Genomic DNA, 20,188 nt, shown 5'->3' on the forward strand with positions numbered 1-20,188 from the left:
TACGTGGTTCTCTGGGCTCTTCCATTTAAAGTGTAGCCCTGACTGACTTAATCAATTCCATTAAGTCGTCCTGATGGAATAAGTATCTTTTGTAGTCCTTATCGTCTGAGGACTCCTCGGCCGCCTGTTCCTCTTGCTCCGACCCGATAGAACTCTCGGAGTCGGAAGGCTCGTCAGGAACATACGCCCTTTTCTGGCGTTTCACTGGCGGCGCCAGCTGTGACGTTAGGGCTGATCTAACCTCTTCTTTCACCAGCTTCCTAACGTCCTCCCGATTCCTCTTTAACTAGCCTAGCTACGCATGCCTTGCATAGAGGCCTCTGGTACGTAGCTGGCAGTTTTATCCCGCATTTTCTGAGTTTTGTTGTGGGGGGGGGGGGGGGGGGGTATTTTTTATCCCCCTGACAAATAAAGCATTTTTGCGGGTAAATATGCAATTTTCCATACACAATACAGTGGATATTTGCATTGTATTTTTTGCCGCACTGGCTACTTACGGCCGCTGAGGCTGAGGTTTCAGCTGTCTCTGGGGCTGGAGCACTCATTACTATACCGGTGCTGCAGACACCCTGCGACCTGTAGTGCTGGTTTGTTCTGGCTTCTCTCAGGTTCCTATTTTTTTTTTTTAATTTTCACGCTCCTGCGCTAAGCCCTGCCCCCTCCACTCCTGATGCAGACGCGATGATGTCACCGCGCTGGACACGTGACGCGGCGCCCCGGCCGAAGGGCTTCCTGGAGCACCGTGCTCTAACTTCTGCAGGGAGGACGAGGGGGACTGAGGCTCCCGCTTTGTACCCCCCATGGGCCGCCGCGGGAGGAACCTGGCCCAGGGGTTACCACCCCATGTGGCGTCCCAGGAGTCGTCTGGCTTGGAAGGGAGGACAGGCTGAGCCACTGCCCTCCGATCCGCCTGTAAGTAATCCTGGCTGGCTTCTCCACCAGCTCCTCTCAGAGATCCTGCCTCCTGGCAGGACAGGAAGACACTGAGGAAAGAGGGGAAGGGGGGGAGCTTTTAACCTCTGTGTGTTCCTGTCCTATCAGGAGGAGGCAATCTCAATTGGTGCGGTCGTGGAGACGACTGGGGAAATAGTGGTTTGCACTATCCTGCATTTAGTTGCTATGCCGATATCCCCACTTTTCCAGGATTGTGTCCATGTTTAGGATCGCTTCGACTTTGAGTTGAATTTGGCCATTTTTTGTGTTTGTCATAAAATGTGTTTTAGTCTTCTTTAAATTCAGAAAGAGGTACATTTTTTCACTTTCAGTTTTAATCATCCATATCAGCTGCTTCAGACCTGCTTCTGCAAGCAGAGTTGTGTCATTCGCATAACGGAGATTGTTGATGTTTCTGCCACCTTTTTTCACCCCAGGCATCACTTCCACATATACGTTAAACAAGAAGGGTAAGCGCATGCAGCCCTGTCGGACACAGTTGCTGTTTCCAAACTAGCCTATGTTCTCACAGTGGCTTCCTGATTGGTATAAAATGATTTTATCAGCCTGACTAGATGTGCCTATGCACCCATCTCTTGTAGGGCCTGCCAGATCTGGTCATGGTGCACACGGTCAAAAGACCTTGATGTAGCCAATAAAGCACATGTATTCTTTTAAGATTCTTGTACTTCTTCTATGATCCTTGAGTTTTTACCATCACAGGTTTGCTATATGGTCCTGCGCATGAGGGAGTGACGCTTCAACTACTGACCTCAGTCTTTCCTGTATGATTTTGACAAGGATCTTGCTTGCATGTGGAATGAGGACTGTTTTTCAGTAATTGGAGCAATCCGAGAGTCATATTTCTTTGACAAGGGATGAAGACAGATCTTTTCCAGTCCTGTGGCCATTGAGTGGATACTCTTAGTGCCTGGCACAGCACGTTGTGTTCACTGGTACTGGCAGCAAGGGTATGTTATCTATGCCTGGTGCTTTATTTTTGGCTAGTTGTTTCCTTGCCATAATGGACATCTGACCCCAGAATGGGGGGCTTCAAGTCCACATAAAATGGCCCAGGTACACGGTTGCAGTCCTATAGTTCCTCTGTGCATTCCCTCCAACTATCCTTGATACTCTGTTGGTCCTTCAGTTCCTTCCCATTTTTGCCTTTGATTGTGCCATTGCATGCCATGAAAGGTTTTCGGGCCATCTTCATCTATGAGAATAGGCCTCAGATATAGCCTTTCAAGGCTTCTTTTTATATTGGGAGAGGGGCACATAGATAAAATAAGTACCCTTTTCTTGTATGTTAGAAGAACATAAGACCTAAGATGTATTACAAATGTTAGTATTTCTAGTGAACGTTCACAATGGTATGATGATTTTTCTATCAGGTTTCCATTCCATTGTATGCTAAATAATAAATGAAAACTGATCCTTATCCATAAGGCACCCATTAAAAGACATAGGCCATGATGTCAAAGCAGACAACATGCAGAATAAAGTTTTTTTTCTGCATGTTGACAAAAACAATTGTGCTTTCTTCCCCTCCCACCCAAAACAGAACAAAAAAATAAAGCCTAAACTGTAGGGTTTAAATACCAAACACAAAATCCAGTTAGAGATGCAAAGAGTATCCAAATTTGTTTCAAGCAAAACCTGCATATATGCAAATATACTGTTTGGGGAAAAAAAACTGAGTAGATTTGGGGTTTTGAAACATACCCAGGAGGTCTACAGAAATAACCAATAACAGAGTAATTACATAATTTACATGTAAAATAAAGCAAAAAGGGTCTTCTATATAGAAGTAGTGATTGGAGTAAACGACACATGAAGATCTGTACTCATTACTGAGTTAACATTTATTACAAAGTATTGTACCAAAATAAAAGACATATCTTGCTTATACTGAAAAGAACTCTGTGCAGCGTTTCGGGCAAATCCAATCTGAATACCAGATAAGAGGGATTTTCATCAGGTTGACAAAAGCAGTTATCCAAAGTATCTTGAGTGTACAGATAAGTCCAATAACTTAAACAAAAATTAACATTAAATTGCTGTTGATCATAGATCTTCGTGCACAGCCATAGAATCTTCTGCTGCATTTGTCGATATGTTCTGTTCAGCAACCTCTTCATCGTCTGAAGAATAAACAGATAGTCAATACCTGAGCACAAATATCTCCTTGACACCCTTCAAACACATAAATTTAAATGGCTGTAAGTCTTAAATGAATCATCCAGAGATGGAAATACTTATCCAATGGAAGTCCAGCAAGGCAAGCACCTCCTTCTGGCCCTGACACCAGGTCAGTTAGTATAGCCCTTCCATTGCCTGTGGCATTATCACAAGGGCTGCGTAACTGGCTGATTTCAATTAAAAAGGCCAGCCCTCTTCTCTGCCTCTGCATTGTCCATGACTAGGAAGGGGGCTGGCTCTGTTACTGAAATTAAACGCTCAGCCTGCCTCCTGTGATGATGTAAATGTTAGTGGGGAGGGGGTTAGGAAGACTCCATGTGTTGGAACGAGGATGAAAGTGGAGATGCCGCACTGTTAGACCCAGACTAGATCAGATAAGTATTTCCCTCAGGGGATAATGCCTTTAAACCTTCTTCTTTTGAGACACTTGGATCTTTTCTTTGCAAAGGATATGCCTCATATGTCTTGGTAGGGAAGCACATCAATAAGCAAAAATGCAATCGACACATCCTTGCTACAAACAACTATAAAACAAGAGCAAGATCATGACTCTAGCAGAGATCTAGCTAGAGCAGGCTGGATTTGGCACTTCATATACTTACAGCTCCTTCATCAGCCTGTATAAAAGAGCATGGGACGTGCTGCCAGTATGCAGGGAAAAAGAAAAAAAAAATGATGTCGTCCCTGTGTAGCATTGTGTAAGTTATCAACACCCTAAATCACAGATTTTTTCTTCGATTGTAATATCTGGGGATGTCTTTCTTTCCCAAAAAGGAGTGAGAAGATGGGTACTTGTTCATCTAAAACATCTCAGTAACTAAACTGGGTCCTGCAGAGACTCATAAGCTAGATGTCTGGATTGTGGCGTCAAACAAATTGTACTATGTACTTATAACACACGAACATCTTAAAATAGTGTATATTTTTTACTATCCTGTCCAGAGGTAAGGACCCTAGGCTGCCTGTCATTTTTACACCAAACGGCATTATACACTGAAGGCTCTTTTTTTGTAACACAGCTCCAGATTGTGTGAATGGGTGATTTATACGCTAGTTCAGTACTCGACCAAGGAAAATTGTCCATTCACGCGATTTTTTGCATAGTTAGCTGTGATTTTTTTGTGCACAGAATTTTGTGTGATTAGGTCATTCGTGTGAATGAGCCCTAATGCTATGCATTAGATCAGTGATAAACTATAGATTTAAATTTTCTGAAGATTTTTTTAACAACCAAATTATCCCCCTTCTACTTCCTAAACGTTTTATTAAGGAAAACAATGTGAAAACATTTTTAAAAAGTAAAAATAAATGTTATTGCCCCGTCCATAACTACTGGAAAAAATGAGTAATGTTATTTATCCCGTACTGTGAATGCCATAATGGGGGGAAAAAAAATGGTGGAATTATTTATTTTTTCAATCATTTCTCCGCTTAAGAAAGAGGAGTAAAAGCAAATCATAAGTACTATGTATCCCAAAATGTTACTAATGAAAACTATAGCAAGTCTCCAAAAAAATAGCTCTTGAAGAGCAGTGTCAACACATTGTAAGAGTCATAAGCGGGTTTTGAGTTTTTTCATGTTTTTACTGTGCCAAATTAGTAAAACTTGCAGAATAAAGTTTTTTCTGCAGGTTGACAAAAACAATTGTGGTTTCTTACCCTCCCGCCCAAAACAAACAAACAAGCAAAACAAACAAAAAAAATCACTTCATTATATACACTTCAAAATGCTACTATTAGGCCTCATGTCCACGGGCTTTAAATCCGCAGCATTGGACACCCGCAGGTAGTTAAATACCTGAGGATGTCATTTTTCCCGTCAGGCGCGGATCCGTGTGCGGGAAAAAAAATTAACATGCTCCATTTTCGTGCGGAGACCCATACCAGAATTAAACTCCCCTGCTCCGGACGATGCGGTTCTTCCCTTCTTCGCGGCCGGATCTTCTTTCTTCGGCCCGGCAGATGTGCCCGGCGCATGCGTGCGGCCGGCATGCTGAGAACATCCGCCGGGCCGAAGAAAGAAGATCCGGCCGCGAAGGAAGGAAGAAAGATCTGCATTGTCCGGAGCAGGCGAGTTTATTCTGATTTTTAGGCCTCATGTCCGCGGGGCAGGAGGGACCCGCTACGGATTCTACATAAAGAATCCGCGGCGGGCCTGATTTTCCCCGTGGACATGAGGTTTTAAAATATACAAAACAGGTCAGCCCCTTGTAGGTCGCGATACGTGAGGAATGGCCAGAAACCCTGCGTGACTCCTCACAAGAATGGTAACCCTCATCATTTTAATCCTTGTTATTTTACCTTCTGTGATAATATATTTAGGTCTCTCGCTGATGATCTTGTAACATCATTTTTGCATTTTTAAATGATTTGTAAATAAGCACTGCTACTTTTTTTAGAATTAAACTTTCAATTAATTAGTGGGAAGGAAAAAAAAAAAAAAAACACAAAAACTAATGCTGCAAAATAACCCTCCTATGCCAACGTCCATGGAAATTTTTCTGTAAAGTGATGGCTCTCAAAGCAGTGATGAAGATTAAAAAAAAGGCAAGAAACCTTTTCCCTCAGAGCCCAATGTAACTGCATCATTAAGGGGATAACCCCTTGAAGTGGTTGTGTTACTCTCTTACACATTAGGCAATGGCTCATAAGGATGTATCTGGTAAAAGGACTTACAGTAAGCTAACATTATTTACATGCAGTTGTTCATTCTCGGTAGAAAGGTTTCCTCCTTAGTGCCCTCCTAGTACAGTTATTAGCTTGTAATTATACTGCAGTATCGCCCATGACTTGGTGTTTTCTTGCATTGAAGTAACTGGCACTGTTACTATTGAGTTGTTTGGAGCGTTCAGCTGTATTTATGGCGTTTTTTTAATGGTATTATGATATAGCCTGTGGATGTCACAAATGTCTAAGACTGTTACTGAATTTTTACCTTCTACTAACAGCACATTGAGACGTATTACAATATCCCACCACTGTGTATTACAGGTCTGCTCTTCATATCATAAGCTTGCTTGTGCACGGTTTATACCTAATGGATATTGACTCACTACTAATATTAATTTCCGCTCTATTTTGTATTGATTGGGTTAAGCTCACTAGAGGATCTAATGATAATGACAAGGATAGTCTTAACTAGAGATGAGCGAACGTGTTCGGCTCCGCCCCTTTTCGCCCGGACACCGAACTTCGCGAGGAATTCCGTGTTCGGGCGAAAAAAGTTCGGGGGTCGCCGTGGCAGCGCGGGGGGTTGCGGCGGGGAGTGGGGGGGAGAGGGAGAGAGAGAGGGCTCCCCCCTGTTCCCCGCTGCTGCCGCCCGCGCCGCCGCGCCTCTCCCCGCCCCCCGGCGCCCCCCGAATACTTACGCGCGAACACGGAAGTCCTCGGAAAAGCCGGTGTTCGGGTGCGTAAGTGTTCGTTAAGAACACGTTCGCTCATCTCTAGTCTTAACTGATCACCTTAAGGATGCATTTCTATTCCATGGCCTAGGGATGTGCATTGTGTTATATAGTGCTTGGTTGTGAATACGTCATTTATACATTACCGATACATATTTATCACCAAACTATCCCATTTACTTGGGAATTCTCTACTGGCCCTCAGAAGCAATTTATTTTATTTTTCTCTTTGGATCCTTATAAAAAGAAAAAAAAAAAGCCCAGATAAATCCACTGTGACTTGGTAATGCTAACCGATAAAACGTCCAAGGACTTAATATTCCTATTAGGCCCTGTACATCTTATATTGGAGTATGGTTTAGAATCATAGGTTAAGAATTTAGGATATTTCAAGGGCAAACAATTCCCTTAGGCACTGTAAGCAATTCATGTGTTTTGATCAAAATCCAGATAAACCTTTTGACCAACTTAAAAGAAAACTCCAGGAAAAGCGAACACTCCGCAATGCCTAGTGCATGGTTTGAGGCTGTGCACCGCTCCACTTCGTGCCTTCCTGCCCTGAACTAGGTATAACAGTGCATCAGTGTTTATCTTTAAGACGTCTGTAATACCTGACATCATTGCATCATCACAGCAGACAAACAAATTCAAATGACACATTTACTGTATTTTTTGCTTTATGAGACACATTTTTGTTTCTCAAAGTGGGGGGAAAAAAAGTCAGTGTGTCCTAAAAAGCAAACGTGCCGAAATTCAGACCCGGACGGCAGCGGTGTGAAAAAAATAAAAATCGCACGTCCTTAGCACAACCTACCAGCTGGGACCACATCCATAGCAGGGAAGGAGAGCTACCTGTACAAACAGATTGGTGGAGGCAGGGGAGCAGTAGCAGTTCCCACCGGCGCTCACCAATCGGCTGTTTGTACGGGCGGCTCTCCTCTCCCGCTATGCAGCGGACTCTGTGGGATAGCAAACCCTAGTATTAAGCTTGCTCCTGCATTTATGGTTTTTAAGCCAGGAAGTTCTAGGTTTTTAGTTCAGAAATACATGGTCACATGTTAAATCCAGAAGATTAGCACTTGGAGCAAGTGACTGGCTATTCCAGTTGCAGACATAGCTACGATAATCTACATAATCTGGGAGTTTGGCTGGTGTGATATACTCTCAAACAACAAACGCTACTTTCAACAAGAGTCATTATCAGACAACAGTGCATACTATGAGAGTTGGAACTATGTTACACATGAACTAAATATCTGAGTCTTATTCCTCCCTCACTGCCTGGTCTGGGAGAGTTAAAAATATTTTTTCTCTATTTTCCTCCTCTTAAAGCTAGGAGCATCTCATCATCTGGAGCGTCTTATAAAGTGAAAAATATGGTAGGCAAGTATACATACAGTACATTTAAGCATCCTTTATTTTACCTGTTTTTACAATTTCTACACATTTTCCATCCTGTTCTTCGAATCCTCCCGAGCAAACACATATATAACTTCCAGATGTGTTCACACAAATCTCATTGTCCCTGACACAAACCGCCTCAGAGGTATCACATTCATTAAAATCTGGGAAAGAGAGAAAACCTTACATATACATTTACAAAACAATAACAAATTTTCCAAAAATTAAACCATTAAGAAATTGTACCAACCAGAAACCCAATTGTCATACAAACCTTCACATTCTTCACCAACAGATTAATTAAAATAAAATAGATCAACTATTGTGACCCTGTATGTATGTGCATTTCTGCTAACAACACACAACCTTCGAGTGCATGTATACTCACCTGTACATTTGTCTTCTTCATACACATATCCTGCTGCACAGTCTTTACATTTATGGGGACCCTCGTCAGAACATCCTGCACAACTTTCATCGCATCCTACCAGAACGACATCATTCATATTAATAAATGTGAAACTCTACTATTTGTAGACACAAATCTAAAGATCTTCATAAAACTTAATTTGAAGCTACATAATAATTTGGCTATTTGAGGAGTGTCTTCCATATACAATATATGAAAGATGGATGTTTTCTTGACCATAAGAGAAGCGCAGCACTCCACTGACTGTAATGAGAGTGAAGGCGGCGCTATCAATTCCTGTAGTGACCGCGGATAACGATGTCCGGCCTGCTGCGCTGACTGTGGGCCGAACGATCAGCAGACTTCTCTCCAACTACTGATGACCTATCTAGTGGATAGGTCATCAGTTCACATAGCAATAAGTACCCCATTAATGCCCCAAGTTTTCTGACCTATGCGGATGTCACACCAAGCACATTTATGAAAGATTTTCAATCTTCTTGTAACCAGGAGAGTATTAGAGAATGCCAGGCATGACCTGGTGTTTTCAGACAATCTCCATATTGATTGTGCAGGACCTCTCAACTACTCCCAGACAAGATAGGCCTCCCTTCTCTTGCCCCATAGTGTGGACAAGACACTCATTCCAACAACTATAGTCAATAGCATGCCTCGCAATGCCCTGAATATTATCACTGGCTGCAGCTTCCTCTAACTTCTAACAGCCTTCTAATACAACAGCATCACAGGCGGACAGCATGGAATAACTTGTTGGCAAAGTAAAAAATACTTACTTTTACATGAAAAAGACCCTTCTGTATTTAGACAATACTGATCCTCTGTACATGGAGGTTTTTCTGCTGCACATTCATCAACATCTGAAAACCAAAGTCCCAAGAAGAGATATCACAAATGCTAAAAGAACACCAATGCTTAATACAATGGCTTAGTTACATACAGTAAAGGATGCAGAGTTACTGACCTACACAGCTGTCATCTTCTTTGGTCCATCCTTCTTTACAGTCTTTGCAGCCTTTACTAGACGGACCATCACATGTTTTACAGGATTCATGGCACGCTGGATAAAGGAATAAGGATAATGTAGTTTACTTATATAAATATTAATTTGAAAAGCTTATGATCGCCCTCCCTGTGGTTACCGCAAAGACATGTATACATTAATAATGATTTTAATGGGAGCTACACCTGCAGTTACAAGGGCTGGCCACTACACCAGGGTCGGAGCAGCAGCTTCTACTCTGGCTCCTGTGTAATGAGGTGCTGACAGAGAGTGTTCGATCAGCTGGGGTTCCAAGCAGTAAACCTCAACCGAACAACTATTAATGGTCTATCCTAAGGATACCACTATAACACAGCCCCATAAGGCATATCAGCCTGATATTCCCCCCATAAAATGTAACTTTTATTATATAAATGTAACTTAAGACCACCTCAACATATGAAGTGGTCTTAACTTCTATTATATAATGTAACTTAAGTTTTAAGGGGCAATATTGGGCCAATACGCCTTATGGGCTGTGTTATAGTGCTGATATCTTGCCTCCCACGAGGGGCAGTATATACATTTTTCCTATCCTTAGGATATGTCATCAATAGTAATTTCCTGGAAAACCCTTTTAAGCAAATAATTCAAAAGAAAATAATGAAATCAGCAGAAACACATAAGTGCACAAAGCTAAAACATATAGTAGAAAGAACAATTACCAATGCAGACAGCATGAGTGTCGTTCTTCTCTGAACTAAAGTATCCATCTGCACATTCAAGGCAAAACGGCCCGGTATACTCCACCTTGCAGTTACAAGCCCCGTTACCACGCCTGGTGCCATCACCACTACAAAATCCATTCCCATGGCATGGTCGTTCTGATCCACCTATACAAGCTAGAAAACAAACAATGTAAATATGTACGGTCTTAATGTCATGGGAGTCGAATTCTAACACCTCATATCTAGAGATGAGCGAGCACGCTCGTTTAAGGCTGCTACTCAATCAAGTAGCAGTCTTATCGAGTAACTGCGTACTTGCCTGAGCAGCATGCGGGGTGGGGGTGGGGGGCGGGGTGAGAGAGATCTCCCCCTGCATGCAACTTGGGCAAGTACACAGTTACCCGATAAGACTGCTACTTGATTGAGTAGCAGCCTTAAACAAGCGTGCTCGCTCATCTCTACATATATCACATTCCCCTTGTAACAATGTCTGGGTTTATGCAACTAAAGCTTAAAGGGAACCTGCCACCTCCAAACAGCACCATAAACCAAATTATGGTGCAGCTCGGTTAGGGGATGGCGAGCAGGGGGATGTATTTTTGATTCTTGCCCACTCCCCTATTCCCAAGGTATCCCCTGGTGAAGTCTGCGCCTGGTCTGAAAATCTGACTCTTTTTCAAACCACTGTGCTTGCACTAGCCCATAGACTTCCACAGGAAAGCATGCACGTGCGACTCAGTCTCAAAACCATGCTCAGACTTTAGCGGGGGCACAGCAAAAGCAGCAGAGTGGGAGAGTATAAAAAAAATAAATAAAAAAAATAAATACATCGCCGGCTCCCCATCACCTCACCAAATAGCACTATAACTTAGTTTTTGGTACTGTTCAAAGGAGACAGGTTCCCTTTAAAGCATACCTGTTGCTTCAGATAACTTCAAAATAAGGTTATAGTGTTAATCAGAATAACACTATATCTGGCTCTTATATGACTTCATATGGAATTCTTTCATAGTTTTTCTCAGTTTTTAGGCTCCGTTTCCTATTTTTCGTGGCATGGCTTAATACAAATTGCAGCAACATTTTGGCACAATTTTTGGTATAAACTACAAAAATTAATAGATGGTATAACGTTAGACTGGACAGTCTAAAAATGTGACAGATTTACCATTCAGCAGTCACTGTGATAAATCTGGCACACTTAAATAGACTGTCACCATCTTTTTGCAGCCCTCACTGAGAGCACCACAAGGTAGTGTCTGTCACGCTGATTAGTGATATGTCTGCTGTACCTGTGGAGTAGTTTAGGAGAATATTCCATTTTATTAGTAGCAGCCGGACACAGAAGTAGTCCTGCATATTCATGAGCTGCAGGCTAGCCACAGCCAGCCTGTAGCCCACAATGCACAGTAATGAGCAGAGAGCTGTCAATCATTGGCTGGTGTGGGTTGGGTGGAGCCAGCCTGCAGCTCATCAATATCCAGGACTCCTACAAGTAGTCCTCTATGTATGTGCTGGTACAGATAAAAGGCAAGTTTCTCCCAAACTACTGCACAGATGCACATAGCAGACATATCGCTGTCACCCGTGTGACTGTTACTACCTTGTGCCGCCCTCAGAAAGGCATGCAAAAAGATTGTGACCGAGTCTCTTTAAAGACTGTCTAGTCTAAGTTTGCAGTCTACCTATTAGACAGTATTAGTAATTCTCCCACATGGTCTCCATTCACCAACAGGAACCAGAGATATTGGAAATGTAAGGAAATGAAACACAAGGTATAAGTGAAAACTGTGTAATGCTTCTTGAAACCATTCAGATGAAACATCCCATCCACAGTTCTTTACCTAAACAGTCAGGTCCGTATCTCCCAGGAGGGCAGCACACTTCAATGGTTTCTATGCAAAACCATTTCACTAAATCTGGATACTTATTCCTCCTGTCAAGAAGCAAAACAACAAACGTAAAACACAAGTCAAATTAGGGTTTTTTAGTTGCTTCCTATAACATCCTTTCCTCATCATGATCATTTCAGGACAGCTCTCGCCCAGAATATTTTTTGGTTGTTTCCTTCTCCGGCGGATTGATCTTCCTTTTGTTCTCACACGGCTTCAGATTATTTACAGTTGTAACTAGAGATGAGCGAGCACCAAAATGCTCGGGTGCTCGTTACTCGGGACGAAATTTTCGCGATGCTCGAGGGTTCGTTTCGAGTAACGAACCCCATTGAAGTCAATGGGCGACCCGAGCATTTTTGTATTTCGCCGATGCTCGCTAAGGTTTACATTTGTGAAAATCTGGGAAATTCAAGAAAGTGATGGGAACGACACAGCAACGGATAGGGCAGGCGAGGGGCTACGTGTTGGGCTGCATCTCAAGTTCACAGGTCCCACTATTAAAGGGGTTGTCCCGCGGCAGCAAGTGGGTCTATACACTTCTGTATGGCCATATTAATGCACTTTGTAATGTACATTGTGCATTAATTATGAGCCATACAGAAGTTTTAAAAGTTTTTCACTTACCTGCTCCGTTGCTGGCGTCCTCGTCTCCATGGTTGCCGTCTAATTTTCGCCGTCTAATGGCCAAATTAGACGCGTTTGCGCAGTCCGGGTCTTCTGCTGTCTTCAATGGGGCCGCTCGTGCAGAATGCCGGCTCCGTGTAGCTCCGCCCCGTCACGTGCCGATTCCAGCCAATCAGGAGGCTGGAATCGGCAATGGACCGCACAGAAGCCCTGCGGTCCACAGAGAGAGAGGATCCCGGCGGCCATCTTCAGCAGGTGAGTATGAAGACGCCGGACCGCCGGGATTCGGGTAAGTACTACCCGGTTTGTTTTTTTTAACCCCGTTTCGGCGCGGGACAACCCCTTTAGGCCACAATAGCGGCAAGAGTGCCCCCCCACCCCCACTGTCAGCATAAAGATCGTTCTCCTCTGCCATAGCTGTAACAGCTGTGGCAGAGAAGAACGATGTTTGCCCATTGAATTCAATGGAGCCAGCAATACAGCAGGTTCCACTGAAAGCAATGGGCTGCCGGCGATCGCGGGATGAATTGTCGGGAAGGGCTTAAATATATAAGCCCTTCCCTGCAATTCATCCAGAAATGTGTTACAATAAAAATATATACCGGCGTATAAGGCGACGGGGCGTATAAGACGACCCCCCAACTGTCACCTTATACGCCGGGAATACAGTGGAGCAAAGAATAAAAATCATTACTCACTTCTCCTGGTGTTCTGCGCCGCTGCTGCAGGCTGTTGCTCCCTCCTGGTTCCCGGCAGAGCATTGCTTTCTCTACGAAGGGCTTTAAATCCCCGCCTCCAGAAACACACGTGGCCTTCAGCCAATCACAACCAATGACAATGATGTCATTGAATGGCTGTGATTGGCTGAAGGCACGTGTGTTTCTGGAGGCGGGGATTTCAACCACTGCGTCCAGAAAGCAATGCTCTGCCGGGAACCAGGAGGGAGCGACAGCCTGCAGGAGCACCGCAGAAGCACCCGTGAAGTGAGTAATGATTTTTATTCTTTGCTCCACTGTATTGCCGGCGTATAAGGTGACAGTTGGGGGGTCGTCTTATACGCCCCGTCGCCTTATACGCCGGTATATATTTTTATTGTAACACATTTCTGGATGAATTGCAGGGAAGGGCTTATATATTTAACCCCTTCCCGACAATTCATCCCCGCGCACACCAGCAGCCCATTGCTTTCAGTGGAACCTGCTGTATTGCTGGCTCCATTGAATTCAATGGGCAAACATCGTTCTTCTCTGCCACAGCTGTTACAGCTGTGGCAGAGAAGAATGATTTGTCTTCTATATGTTCTCAATGGGGTTGGCGCTGCTGCCGCCGGCCCCATTGAGCGCATATAGAGAAGAGAACAGAAATCGCAGATCGCACATAGGTGCGATCTGCGATTTCTATGGCCTAAGAAGGACCGTTGGGGTTCTTGAAGCCTAAAATCACTCCTAACGCTCTCCCTATAGCAGCTCCGGCATCAACAACACTTTCCCTGAACTATGTCAGAATGTATCTGTGGCGAGCCGCAGGAGGGGCAGATTTTTATACTCGGGTGACACCTGATCTCGCCAGCCACTCACTGCAGGGGGGTGGTATAGGGCTTGAACGTCGCAGGGGGAAGTTGTAATGCCTTCCCTGTCTTTCTATTGGCCAGAAAAGCGCGCAAATTTGTCAGGGAAGAAAATGAAAGTAACCCGAACACCGCATGGTACTCGTCACGAGTAACGAGCATCTCGAACACCCTAATACTCGAACGAGTATCAAGCTCAGACGAGTATGCTCGCTCATCTCTAGTTGTAACATATTTGCTGCATTATCTCCACTTTTCCTGCTACTTTCATGCAAACTGCTTTATCTCCTAGTGGCAGCAGCGGTGTCCAAAATAGCCATTATTGTTTCCCCATTGATGGAGTTGTGTGAGTAATTGTTTTTTGCAGTGCAACCTGTGATTTTGTACCATTTTGGGGTACATGCAACTTTTTGACCACTTTTCATTCAATTTAAAAAAAATTTTTTTTTTAAGTAGACGGGGTGATCAAAAACCCCGCAATTCTAGCACTGTATATTAATAACAGTTAATGAGTTATTTTCAAGTGCGATTTCAATACATATTGTTATCGGATGGAACTCCTGCATTAAACTCAGCCGTATAAACACAGCCCTAACGAGATAGAAAACCAACAAAGAGTCTAATGAATGTTATCTCTAATGTTAAAAATGCTAACAACATAAAACAAACCTGCAGTACCCAAGCGTGCCAAAGCTGAAGGACACGTATTATTGTAGCAAGTCACTCACCAGTAAAGTGGCCACTTATCAAGACTGCAGAAAGGGAGACGCACTTTTAGTGAGGTATGTTGGAAATCCAGTGTTTTTAGCCATTGAGAATGTCACCTACAGGCATGCAGTGGCTCTAAAACACAGCTGACTGGCAGGGGTGTCAGACTCCCTCCAATATTTTACCTATACCACTAGAGAGGTTGGGATAGCTCATCAATTAAAAAAAAATTGTATTGCCACATCCAAAAAATTACAATCCCTTAAAGTATAGCATTATTCATCCCATACTGTGAATTCCAACAGGGAAAAAAACACTCCCAATGCCAGAATTGTGTGTTGGTCACTCCATATCCCCTCCAAAAAGGAATAAAAAGCTATTAAAAAAAAAAGTCAAAAAAATGTACCCCAATATTGTACCAACAGAAACAAGTCCTCAAACAGCTCCATTGACACAAAAACAAGTCCTCATGTGGCTATGTCGGTAAAAAAATAAAAGCTAGAATTTTTTTGAAAATGGTGATAAAATAATTAGCCCTGTCCAACAGGTTAAGTAATTACATGAAATGTTCCTTATTCTTCAGAACTATCTGTAACCGTATCTCTCTCTGAGCTTCAGATTTCAAGGAGTTGTCCAGTTGACAGACGATTATCTAATAGTTCTCTTCCCTGAAGACCTAGCGCAGCAAACTTGCGGTCCTCCCTGGCTTTGCTGTGGAACAGCCACCAATTGACCACTTCAACCAATCAGAGGCCACAGCGTTCAGGTGCCATTCACTTGGCATCACTGCTCTGATGCTGGGAGCCATGATGCCAAAATGGCCCCTGACAGCTGCAGCTGTTCGGTGGTAGCCGTACCACAACAAAGACCGGGAGGAGCAAAGAGCTGCAGCTCTGGATCATTGTGGCAGAAGCTGGGCAAGGACCACTGGCTTTATGTTATGTTAACACAATTGCACCTAGAATTAAAGGGATTTTCTAACTTTTTTGGTGGCATTAGTGGCAATGGGAAGATTACACAAGTACTCACCTCCCGCTATGGGTGGCTTCTCCACCACTGCTGGCTGCTGCTCTGGTCTCAGTTTATATTGGCAGTAGCAGTCACATGAGTAATTACCAAGTAATGACCGCTGAAGCCAATGGGAAGCTGTCAGGGACGTCAGTGACATCCCATAAACCTACCTCGGGGCTTCTATATTACAGCCTACATGACATGCGTCTGGGACGTCACCAGGCCTTATTGCCGGAGGACGTAGCCGGGGTGCAGGGAGCATATTTCTTTTATATAGTTTTGGGCATGGGGAGCCCAAAAGTATATAAAATAACTGGGACAACCCTTTATCACCCCCTTAATATAATACAGGCAGAATACGATGAAATAATCCCCAATATCCCCACAAAACTTACTTTTTGAACCACCATTTCTCAATTTGCTCCTCGTGTTCTTCTACCATGAGATTGCATTCAAAGTCACTGCTGTCACAGAGATTTTCAATAATCTCCACAAGGCGGATTTCACTACAAGAAAAATATAGAAAGAATATTAAAGAATTGTCAGAGACCCCTATGTGGAATTAAAGGGATTTTCCACGGTAATTGGTGGCAGTGGGGGATGCAGAGTACGGAGAAAAAAAATAAACCCAGTACCTACCTCCCGCTATATTACCTCGCTGCGCTCTGCCAGTCCTCCGGTCTTCTATCAACAAGTGCTGCCGAGGTCACGTGGGGTGTTTATCAGAATAGCTCATCAATAGTTGATCAGCAGGGGTCTGCAGATCAGCTCATCCCAAAGTCCGCTGTCAGGGCAGATCGCACTGGCAGCAGATAACACTGACCATATTGAAGTAGCCCAAAATGCTGCTGTGGGCACAGCTCCCGTTGAACACAACTGCAGTTGTGCCTGCAGTACCAAACTGGGCCACTGCAATACTGACATAGGTATCTGCTTCCGGTACTGTCTGCGCTGACAGCGGGCATCAACTATAGAGAACATCCTGAGGATGGGTCATTAACAGTAAAAGTCTCAGACATCCCCTTTAATGACAACTCAATGTGGTCCTCCCACATTAATTTCTGATGAAAGAAGAAATATGGCAGTACCTAGATTCATATTTGGACAGTGTTCTTTCCTCCCAAGCAGTATTTCCTCCTCCAAAATTCTTTTTTGATGTAAGTTCTAGTCCCTGCAATGATAAAAGAAAATATTTAAAAGCACATTTAGCAGAGATCTAAAAACTGAGAAACTATGAACACCTTTGGGGGCAAACAGTTTCACTTAAATGAATGCATTTTGGGTTGACAATCATTTTGGCAATAGGGTTTAGTTAACAATTTGCAGTTTGTCTTCTGCAGCTTCTACATATCAGTGTGTATGGATGCTGCAGTCTACAGGTACCGCTATACGTGACCACAGCCCTACTTGCACACAGGAGCGACAGTCGTTCAGTAAATGGAGGCAGAGCGAGTCAAGATCTCTTCCGGCTGCCGCCTTAATTCACTGCAAACAGGCAGTCGGTCAAGGATTGAGCAACTCCTGTTTACACGGAGTGAGAAGACGCTTGCTAGTTGGTTCATTTTAGTGAGCTGAAACAAAGTGATTGCTGAGTGATTTCCGGCGGTGCCCTGTCGGTGGCTGTGTACATGGGCCGACGATCGTCAAAAGTCACTGCTTCATGCAACTTTTTGTGCACTATGTATGTCTGTGATGTAAACGGTACCTTTAGTCTCGATTCATCTGTGAGTGAGGCTGGACTGCTGGCTTAGCTTACCTCCGCTCTTTGTTGCAGTCATAGGTTAGCTTGGACTGCAGCTTCTGTAAACAGTAATGTGGAGAAGCTGCACTGTACATAGTTGTGTGGATGGCTGACAGCCGTCCTTTTAAGAGTGTCAGTCACCTTTGAACAGCTGCCAGTCACCAAGGCGGACCGCCCACTAGACTCCTATGGCCAGAATAGCAGGGGGTTAAGGGGTTTCCCAGGAATTGACTATTATTGATGACCTTTCCTCTGGATAGTTCATCACTACTTGAATGGTGGGAGTTCACTGCTCAGGATCTCCGTCCAATCAGCCGATTGTCCAGTGGAGCTTGACATCTGCATTGGGGTTGAAGCTGGAAGTGTAATAGAAGGCATCACTCCCTTGGTTTCATTGGGAGCAATGCCTTTTACTACACTTCTGTTCCAACCCCAACGCGGACGCTCTGCACTGACAACGGGCCTGAGGATCGGCGGGAATCCCTGCCAATCAACTGTTGATGACCTACCCATCAATAGTAAATTCCTATGATCTACAAATGACAATTTATACTGGAGCCTTTCCAACAAAGCAATCTTCCTGCTCCTCCTGCTATTGCAGGCTGCCTGCAGAACATGATGGCTTCCCTGTAACTGCAACAACTTCACTACATAATTACGCTAAGCATAAAGTTGAAAAACAAGACATAGTTCAATCTAGTCCAACCTAATCCCATCCTGTTCATGCAAATGAAGGTAAACCCGCCACCTCCCTAAACTACGCTATGGTGCAGTTCAGGAGGTGATGGGGAGCCGGGGATATACTCACCTGCTTTCTGGATGATGAGCTGCTGCTGCTCCCCCTCCCCCCCCCCCCATGAAGGCTGGCTCTTCCCAGATAGCTGTGCACACAGTCTCCCATAGAAGTCTGTAGGAGAGTGTGAACATCAATATTAAGAGTCAGAGTTTCATGCGGTACATGGACTTCACCGGGAGACATCATGGAATTATGAGAGCAAGTGAGTGTGACCCCCTCCATTCCCCAACACCAGCTTGCAGACCACCATAACTTAGGGCCCCTTTACATAGAATGACTATTGCTGGGTGGTGTGACATCTGAACAATATGGCCCAATGCACACGGCTGGATTTGCACTGCGGGATCCAGAGCGGGCGTCCGCCTCCAGATTCCGCAACAAATACCACCCATAGGCATGCTATTGAAAAACGCTTTTCCATGTCCATGAGCGGAAATCAATTGTGATCTTCTGCTTGTGGAAGGGAAGAAAAAAACAAAACAAATCCAGCATGTTCTATTTCAGCGCAGATTCCATGTGGACAGCTTCAAGTCAATGGAAGCAGTCAGATCCACAGCCCCCACGTCATTACCTAGCGATGGCACGGCGTCATTTGTACTGGGCATGTGTGCCGGCTGAGCGGCAAACAATCTGTTGGGTTGTCGCTCAGTCTCTGCAGCCATTAGAGTTAGACAACCAGCCACAGGTGTCCCACGGATCGGACAGCTTCCATTGACATCAATAAAAGCCACCGCTGTGGGATCCTCGCTCCAATACATACTCCCATGCTGCGGTATGGTTTCCAGACCAAGAGGTCCACAAAACACATCCGCATGCGTTAACTGCACACATAATACATAGTGTGAATGAGCCCCAAAGCAGAATAAAGCCCTGGACCAGCAGTCCGGCATCCCGACCTCCGGCCATCCGCCTATGTCCCGCACACGCTGATGTTACCTTGTGGAACCTGTCCACTAGCTGCCGGCACGTCTCACACGGCTTCTTCTCGGGGTCGGTGACCGCAGCGCCGCACAGCGCCAGCAGCCAGAGCAGCGGCAGCATAACGGGAGGACGCCGCTCCGCCATCCGGACAGCCAGCGGCAGCGCACCACAGCCGGCCCAAACACATCACATTCATTCGGAGCGGCATCCCAGCCTCTCACTTCCGCGTCCCGCCCACCTAACCTGATTGGCTGGCTCATCTAGTCAGTCATGTTGTGGACCAATCACCGTTCGCCACGCTCGGACCAATCAGCTCCCCACGCGTACCGAGGTGATGCTGTGCGCGGTGCGGAGCTCCCTCCCAGCATGCTCTGCGGCTCACCGCTGTCACCTAGTGCCACACGGGGATGGAGGCGACACTAACACTAGTACGGCGGGTTATACACACGTGTGCATGGACGGGCCGCAGCTGCCGGTTATCTCCAACAGGGGGCGCTATTACATAAGGCAGTAGTGGGACTAAATACAATGAAAGTCACCGCAGCATCCTAAGGGGCGTGTTCATCCCTCCAACATGGCGGCGAAGAGGAGCTCCCGCATACAGAGCCTGCTGCTGCCCCTACTAGTGGCCGTGGCTGCGGTGCACCTCGCAGTGTGTCCGTACACCAAGGTGGAGGAGAGCTTCGGCCTGCAGGCGGCGCACGACGTGCTGTACCACGGGCTGCAGCTGGAGCAGGTAGGTCCCCCGCGCGGAGCGCCGGCCGGAGGGTGGCCGGGCCGCTTACTAACTGTGTCTCTCTCCGCAGTACGACCACCGGCAGTTCCCCGGGGTGGTCCCCAGGACGTTCGTCGGG

The 20,188-nt window shown here is 45.0% G+C and overlaps 2 protein-coding genes across 2 annotated transcripts in view; one reads left to right on the forward strand and one right to left on the reverse strand.

Annotated features, from left to right (window-relative positions):
- Nucleotides 1-2,780: 2,780 nt before the first annotated feature.
- On the reverse strand, nt 2,781-19,546 carry LOC136611909 (cysteine-rich with EGF-like domain protein 2-A). Its single transcript, XM_066591881.1, has 10 exons — nt 19,350-19,546; nt 16,965-17,047; nt 16,272-16,382; nt 11,916-12,007; nt 10,072-10,248; nt 9,329-9,424; nt 9,141-9,224; nt 8,326-8,421; nt 7,961-8,101; nt 2,781-3,077 (listed from the first exon to the last, which is right to left on the reverse strand). Exons 1-10 carry the CDS (start codon nt 19,476-19,478, stop codon nt 3,001-3,003), a joined length of 1,086 nt encoding a protein of 361 aa, XP_066447978.1. The 5' UTR covers nt 19,479-19,546; the 3' UTR covers nt 2,781-3,000.
- Nucleotides 19,547-19,670: 124 nt separating this feature from the next.
- LOC136611910 (dol-P-Man:Man(7)GlcNAc(2)-PP-Dol alpha-1,6-mannosyltransferase-like) overlaps nt 19,671-20,188 on the forward strand; it is a 10,011-nt gene continuing 9,493 nt past the window's right edge. The window contains exons 1-2 of the mRNA XM_066591882.1: nt 19,671-20,070; nt 20,141-20,188. The exon at nt 20,141-20,188 is cut by the window's right edge and continues 85 nt beyond it. Of these exons, the coding sequence (XP_066447979.1) occupies nt 19,909-20,070; nt 20,141-20,188 (210 nt within the window). The 5' untranslated portion in view covers nt 19,671-19,908. The remainder of the gene's footprint in view (nt 20,071-20,140) is intronic.

This window comes from Eleutherodactylus coqui, chromosome 2 (genome assembly GCF_035609145.1).
Source record: "Eleutherodactylus coqui strain aEleCoq1 chromosome 2, aEleCoq1.hap1, whole genome shotgun sequence".
Classification (NCBI taxonomy): Eukaryota; Metazoa; Chordata; class Amphibia; order Anura; family Eleutherodactylidae; genus Eleutherodactylus; species Eleutherodactylus coqui.